General features: G+C 38.5%; 1 protein-coding gene across 1 annotated transcript in view; it reads left to right on the top strand.

Moving 5' to 3' along the window:
- Positions 1-7,162: 7,162 nt before the first annotated feature.
- The window catches only part of LOC132576410 (dynein axonemal heavy chain 6-like), a 125,100-nt gene continuing 124,003 nt past the window's right edge, over positions 7,163-8,259 (top strand). The window contains exon 1 of the mRNA XM_060245563.1: positions 7,163-7,368. Coding sequence (XP_060101546.1) covers positions 7,192-7,368 — 177 coding nt within the window. The 5' untranslated portion in view covers positions 7,163-7,191. The remainder of the gene's footprint in view (positions 7,369-8,259) is intronic.

Here is an 8,259-nt window from a genome sequence, read left to right as displayed (position 1 = left end):
TAGGTAGGCTGGTCCTCGGCCATTTATGGCCCACTAAAATTTGGGAGTGGAACCAGGAGACTTTTGGGGTGGAGCCGGGGGACAGGAAATGATGTACAAACATGCTTAAAACTCTTGCAGTGTTTTGTTTAGGAAAGGTAGAATAGTCAGATTTTGCAATGCAATTTTAAAAATAAAACATCAAGAAAAAGCACAAGGATCACACAGCAGAAAACTAAAAATATAAAATGCTCTCTCTATTTGAACTTGCCGTGCTGATTAATCTTTGCAGCTCTACAGCTGAGGTGGTGAAATTAGGTAGTCCTAATATGTCCAAATGGTTTGACCAGGTCTGCTATTCTTGGAAAGAAAAATTAAGAGCCTTATTTAAGGAAGCCCAATATGGTAGAGATCCACAGAAGCTATATGACTATTTAGAATGCAAGAAATCCTTCTTAGAGGTAATTGCAAATAAGAAAAAGTATTTTCAACATAATTGGGACCAACTCCTTTACGCCATAAAATCTAATGATAGTAAATCCTTTTGGAGATTAGTTTCAGACAGCATGAAGCCTAGAGCATTTGCCAACACTAACATTTTCCCTCAACTGTTATAGATGCTTCTGAATTTTCTGATCTTCCTGTTTGGCCTCCTGTTGAACCTGGCAAAATTATTGTGTTAATTGATGGTTTAAAAGTTGGCAAAGCACCAGGTCCTGACGGTCTCCCTGCTGAGATTTTTTTAAAATTTGCAGTCTGGTGGTCTGAACTTTTGGCCAGCTTATTTACTTTACTTGACGATTACAGAACTGTCCCAGATTCCTGACTTAACTCCATAATTGTTCCCATCTGTAAAAAAGGTAATTTAAATGTTCCTGAGAATTTTCACCCCATTAGTTTATTATCCATTATGGGCAAACTATATGCAAAACATTTAGAACGTCGGCTGACAGATTGGTACATTCGGAAAACATTATTGGCCTAGAGCAGATAGGTTTTTCAAAAAAAAAAATCTACTATTGATAATTGTGTCACATTGGCTTTTCTGGTCGACACATGAATTAAAGAAAGGAGAAGCTCTATGTAGCTTTTGTAGATCTGAAGAGTGCATTCGACTCTGTGGACAGAAACAAATTATGGAATATACTAAAGGATCTTAATATAGATCCCCGTCTGTTAAATCTATTAAAATTTACATACAAATACAATTTGCCAGGTAAAATTCTCATCTATATGACACCTAACTGAAAAAATACCAGTTTGTAAAGGAGTTAAACAAGGGTGTGTGTTAGCCCCACATCTTTTTAATCTTTTCTTAAATGATATGGCACCCATCTAAGTTAAATGATCTCTCAGTCCCAATATTATTGTATGCTGATGATACAACTATACTTTCCTGCACAAGAGTTGGCCTGCAGCGATACCTGAAAGCTTTTAACAACTACTGCCAGTTTAACTCACTTGCTATAAACTATTCCAAATCTAAGGTTGTGGACTTTTCTAAAATTTGGTGACCACAAAAATGGTATATAGGCAAGCAGGAAATTGAGCAATCCAAATGCTTTAAATATTTGTGTATAACCTTTAATTACAATCTCAAATGGGCCATTCACCATGACAGAATAATAAATATAGCTAGTTCTTCATCTCAAATTAAACAGTTTTATTATAAAAAAAGGTAACCAGTGTTTACCTGCTGCAATAAGAGCTTTTAATACTAAAACACTGCCTCAGCGGGGAGGGCAGGATACAAATAAAAATTATTATTATTATTATTATTATTATTATTATTATTATTATTATTATTATTATTATTATTATTATTATTATTATTAACACTATCACAGATTTTGTATGGTATCCCTCTGTGGATTAATGCTCTGAACCAAAAAATAGAAAATATCCAGGCTGCATTTCTGTGACAACTTTTAAGAATCCCCAACTGTGTTCCTTATTTTGTAATCTGTTCAGAAACAGGCCAATCTCTGATTGAAACAAAAGCTTGGACTCTAACTTTTAAATATTGGTTACGGATATTTTATAGGGCTGAACCAGCTAGCTTGCTCAACTACCTAAAAAGAGACCCTTACAATGCTGCTTGGCAAGATGGAATCATGTCGAAGCTCAAACAAATGGGAATTGCAATTGACGATCTATCTGATGAATCTTATAATTTTAGATTTATCAAACAGAGAATCTTAGATCTAGAATCTCATAAAATGTGTCCTGTCCAATTTTATACCTGCTCTCCTGCCTCACTTGAACTTGATCAGACGGCCAGGAAAATGGCCAGATATTTATCTGAACTAGATAATCTGCAACATTGGAGAGCTTTTATGCTGGCTAGGATGAATGCATTTCCCTCCCATGTTCTCTATGGGAGATTTCTTTAAGTCCCCTTTAGCGAGAGACATTGTCTATGCGGGTCAAGCTCGCCGAATTCCATCCGGCATATTTTATTGAACTGCAACTGTATACAGGTTCTGTTAGATAGTCTTTAGATAGTCTGTTAGATAGTCTTTCCTTACCGTCCTACAGTCAAGAAAATAGGATTGATTGCCGTTTCCTATTAAATGACAACATACTCAAGATCACAAAAGCTGTTGCCAAATTCTTGGCTGAAATTGTTACAAATTATTCTAAGCAGGTTTTATTGTGATCTTAATCTTAGTTTAGCCTTTTATGCTTTGAACAGACATATCTGATTATTGTTTGGTTGACAAGTCTGTGTATATCTCTTTTCATTATGCCTATAAAGGTGTGATTGGACAAGTAAAATGCTCTCAGCCTCGGAAAACATGAAATGGCAGAGCATTTCAAGCTTCTCCCCCACCCCACCCACCCCAGTCTACTCAGATAAGCAATGGCAAAGAAGGAAGGTGATGGGAAAAGAATGACAGAGAGAGAGGGAGGGATGGAGGAAGACAGGGGGAAAGACTGACTGACAGAAAGAAAGGAAAGAAAGAAAGGAAAAGAAAAGAAAAGAAAGGAAAACATGAAATGGCAGGTCATTTCAAGCTTCTCTCCCCCTTTGGGTTTACTCAGATTAGCAGTGGGAAGGAAGGAAGGAGATGGGAAAAGGCTGACTGACAGAGAGGAAGAGAGAGGGGGGAGAGAGAAATAAGGAAGGAAGACAGGGGAAAAGACTGACAGAAAGATAGAAAGAAAGAGAAAGAAAAGACTGACAGAAAGAGAGGGGGGAATGGAAAATAAAGCAAATAGACAGGGTAATAAAAAGACTGACAGAATGAATGAATGAATGAATGAATGAATGAATGAATGAATGAATGGAGAGATTTGGAAACAAATAGGCAGAGAAAAAAGAGAAAGGAGTAGGAAGGAAGGAAGGGGAGGGAAAGAGTGAAAGAAAGTAGGGACAAAAGGAAGAAAGAAAGAGAAAAGAAAGGAAAAGAAAAGAAAAAAACGGAAAGAAAAGGGATGGGAGCAGCTCACCTTTAAAACTGCTGACTCTCGCCGCACAGTTGACTCTTGCCTCGCCAGCATGGCAGGGTCCCCCGACTCCCGCTGGCCAGGGGGAAGTTGGGAGGCTCCTGTGCCAGCACAGCTGGGTCCCCTGACCTCCGCTGTCCAGAGGGAAGTCCAGATGCCCACGCGCCAGCGCAGATGAGTTCCCTGACTTATGCTGGCCAGGGGGAAGTCTGGATGTCCCTGCGCCAGCATAGCTGGGTCCCCTGACTTCCGCTGGCCAGGGGGAAGTCGGGAGTCCCCCACGCAAATGTGGCTGGGTCCCCTGACTTCCGCCGGCCAGGTTGGACGTTGACAGGAGGCCCCGCGACACAGCATTGAAGCCTGGGTGACCCAGTGCCAGGTCGCAACACTGCCATTGGGAAATGCCACCTCAGATTGTTGCACCTCTTATAGACTATAATAGGTTTGTCAGTACACCCCGGGATGTCACTCAATAAATGCCAATGTTTAAAGTTTATATTCTTAATTTGTAGTCTTTGTAGAAAACGTCAGGTTGCAAATCATTCTATCTATCCTGGTGAATCTCTTATCTTGGATAAATTGACTTCTATCTAACCTGCATCTTCTGTCACTACCTCCCTAGGGTAACCCCTACGATGGAGTTGTGTGATTTTTCTGTGGCAAACACAACTCTTTCACTACCATATCTTGCACCTCTAAGTGGAAAGGAGTCTCTACTGTAACAGGGTTTGGGCCCTGCTTCTTATGCTGTTGTTTGTTTTGGCCACTGTTTGGGACTAAAGTTCTCTAGTTTGGTGTAGCCAGTTTGGTGTAGTGGTTAAGTGTGTGGACTCTTATCTGGGAGAACCGGGTTTGATTCCCCACTCCTCCACTTGCACCTGCTGGAATGGCCTTGGGTTAGCCATAGCCCTGGCAGAGGTTGTCCTTGAAAGGGCAGCTGCTGTAAGAGCTCTCTTAGCCCCACCCACATCACAGGGTGTCTGTTGTGGGGGAGGAAGGTAAAGGAGATTGTGAGCCGCTCTGAGACTCTTCGGAGTGGAGGGTGGGATATAAATCCAATATCATCTTCTTCTTCTTCTTCTAAACTTTTGCCCTTCTTATCGGCCAAGTGTATACTCCAGAAGCTTGTTTGATCAGTGAAAAGATCACAGTGTCCAGTAAATAGTAAGCTGCATTCACCATCTTCATAGGAGGAAGAAGCCCCACTGTGCATAACACTGATACATATAATAATCCCAAAAGGATGGAACATGGTTTACAGCACTTTGTAATGGTTTGATCTTGGTTAACATCAGATGGCTGGTGTTGAAAATTATCTCTTAAGGCTGTGCCTTTTGAAGTGCAGGTTCAATCATTTGCTGATGGTTTAGTGCCTGACAAAACATAGTTACCATCAGAAATAGCGTGGAGCCACTGGAGAATATAAAATTTGAATTTAACATGGAATTTAACAGTGATTGTGGAATAGAGCATCTTCTCACCCCCACTCCTAAAAGGCAAACTTCAGAAACCAGGCACTTCAGGACTGGTTTCCTTGAGACAGCCAGCCTACCCTTATAATTTCTCAGCTGGAGAATGATTTTTTAAAATATCGTATTAATGGTGCATGCATAATGGTGGCTTTTTTGAGGTTCCAAACTCATCCCAGAGAACTAGTATGATACAATAGGGTGTTGAACTAGAACTAAGGAGATGGACAGGGACCTAATTCGGTTTGGGCCTGTGGCCAGGGGAAGTGGCGGAAGCTTCCCTTCCACTTTTCCAACCTGAAATGCAGCTTAAAACCTGCTTCCTTTCATCCCATGATCCTGATCTGAATCAAGCCACATAGTGCCTGTTTTTTTGTTTTTTAAAAAAAATGTAGTTATGCCGTTCACAGAACATCCAGTGTCATGTGTAGTTGAGCCATTGGTCACGAGCTGACATTCTACACTAAAATCATAGAATCATACTCATAGAGTTGGTTTCTCTAATTCTCTGATTCTAGTGTAGTGTAGAACTATGTATCATTGAATATCATTGGAGGAACTGAGAGGTTTCTGGAAGCATTTGGATCATTATTTTGTGGAAAGGGATATTGGACTACATGGACTTCAGATCTGATTCAGCAGGATTCTTCTTTATGTTCTGCTTGCCTCATTGGAAATCTTTTATGACTGAAAGGTGGGATACAAATATTTTAGTAGATATTTTCTCCACCTATAGATGCTTCAGTATAGAAAAGAAATAAATGAGGTATCTGCAACAGCCACCAGTGAAGTAACCCTTGAAGTAATGCTGAAAAATATCATTGGCCTTTGGTACAAAACCGATTTTCATTTGTCTCCATATCACTCCGAAACATTAACTACTACAATTATTTCATCTTCTGACGATATAATGGCTCTGTTAGAAGATTCTCAAGGCGAGACCATAAAAGACTGTATGATACAATGGGCTAAGAATATTGGTCATAATATCACTTTAGATGAGTGGGACGCAATGTGGAAATTTAACATTAATTTGACTAAGGCAATGGCATTTAAAGAAAATATGTATAAGATGTTTTAGAGATGGTATATAACCCCTCAAAAATTATCAAAAATGTATGTTAATATGTCAAATAAATGTGGGAAATGTATGACCCCTGTTGGGTCTTTTTATCATATGTGGTGGACCTGCAAAAGAGCCAAAAGCTATTGGAAGATGGTGCAAGATCTGATACAGAATATATTGAAAATACAGATTCAATTTAAACCAGAGTTATTTTTATTGAACATATACTCCAATAAATATACAAAAAAGACAAGGCATTTAATGGCACATCTTAACACAGCAGCCAGAATTTTGTTCACGCAGAAATGGAAACTACAACTAGTGCCTACAAAATATGAGGTGGTTGGGAAAATATTGGAGACTGGTGAGATGGACTATTTATCTTCATGATTGAGTGGCAAATCTAAAGAAGAAGCAAGAAAAAATTGGGAGCCATGATACGTTTGGTTTGATGCTCTTAGCTAATTTTCTGATTAAGATTGATGTGAAACATAATTTTTTTTACTTACTACTGTTACGTGGTATTGTATGTATATTGAGACTATGATCCAAATTAAGAAAGCTGGAGCAAGATTTAACGATACATATATAACATTGAGCATTGAGATTTTATGCTGAAAATATGGAAAGATGTTATGGTCTTTTGCATGGTGAATGACATAGGGTCATGCAGAATGGACCACTTTTCTGTCTATCTATGTACTATTTATTTTCTATACCCTTTTATCCCCTTTGTCCCTTATTTTTGCTTATATGAAAACTTAATAAAACTTTTAAAAAGGAAAACAAAACATTTGGATAGCATTGCCTGACATGTTGTTTTTCATAGTTTCTCTGCAAAGCCACATATAGATTCTGTGTTAGCACAGGAGCACCTCCAAAAAGTTTAAGACTGGTCGGCCCCTTTTTCCAGGAGATACCTGTCTTTCAGATGAGTAGTTAAAACTTTCTCAGTTCTTTTCTGAATGCTGTGTAGATTTCCAAGAGAACTTTTCATAGTTGCTTCTGTGTTAGTGTAGAACCAATATGTATGAATAAATAGATTATTAAGTTGATTATTTTGTACAATGCGTATGATAATTGTTAGTAATCTTGGAAATCTTTTATGACTGAAAGGTGGGATACAAATATTTTAGTAGATATTTTCTCCACCTATAGATGCTTCAGTATAGAAAAGAAATAAATGAGGTATCTGCAACAGCCACCAGTGAAGTAACCCTTGAAGTAATGCTGAAAAATATCATTGGCCTTTGGTACAAAACCGATTTTCATTTGTCTCCATATCACTCCGAAACATTAACTACTACAATTATTTCATCTTCTGACGATATAATGGCTCTGTTAGAAGATTCTCAAGTGACAATTTCAACTATTAAAGGCTCTTCCTTTGTTGGCCCAATTAAGGTAAAATCATTTAGAAACATCTCAAGAAAATTAAACTTCTCAGCTGTTTAACTTTAGATTGTTCCTTCTCATTTTGAATGTAGAGTTCCATGGTGCAGAGCAGTAAAGCTGCAGTACTGCAGTCTGAACTCTGCTCATGACCTGAGTTCAATTCTGGAAGAAGCTGGTTTCAGGTAGCCGGCTCAGGTTGACTCAGCCTTCCATCCTTCTGAGGTCGGTAAAATGAGTACCCAGTTTGCTGGGGGGGAAGTGTAGATGACTGGGGAAGGCAATGGCAAACCATCCTGTAAAAAGTCTGCCAAAAAAACGTTGTGAAAGCACCGTCACCCCAGAGTCAGAAACGACTGGTGCTTGCACAGAGGACTACATTTACCTTTTTTTTTTCATTTTGAAAATCCAGCAGAGCCTAGAAAGAATTACACCAATGGACTTTGCCAACCCAGGACCCATATTTTATTATCCACAGCATTGTGGGATCAATTTTAAATATTATACTTTATTATGTTATTTTTTTATGTCCATGTATTTCTCTCTAATTAGATTTCTCTTTCTGTTAATACTTTTACTTTGGTCTCCAAATGATGGATATGGTACTTCTGGATTGACCCACCTTAAATATGATTTTGCAACCCTCTTGTAGATCACAGTCTATTATCTGAAAACCAATAGTTTAAACCAGGGGTGGCCATACTTGCTTAATTTTTAAAAAAAAAAAAAAATATTTATACCCTGCCCTCCCTGCCAAAGCAGGCTCAGGGCGGCTCACAACATAAAATCCCACAAACAATTAAATTAATAAGTATTAAAATTGCACATTCGGTAATAAAATAGATACACAATCATTAAAACAGTTAAAACAGAAAAACAGAATATTGAGTTGGTGCTATTCTG

Source organism: Heteronotia binoei, chromosome 1 (assembly GCF_032191835.1).
Source record: "Heteronotia binoei isolate CCM8104 ecotype False Entrance Well chromosome 1, APGP_CSIRO_Hbin_v1, whole genome shotgun sequence".
Classification (NCBI taxonomy): domain Eukaryota; kingdom Metazoa; phylum Chordata; class Lepidosauria; order Squamata; family Gekkonidae; genus Heteronotia; species Heteronotia binoei.
Note: the sequence above shows the minus strand (reverse complement) of the source record. Positions and strands in the feature narration are given on the sequence as shown.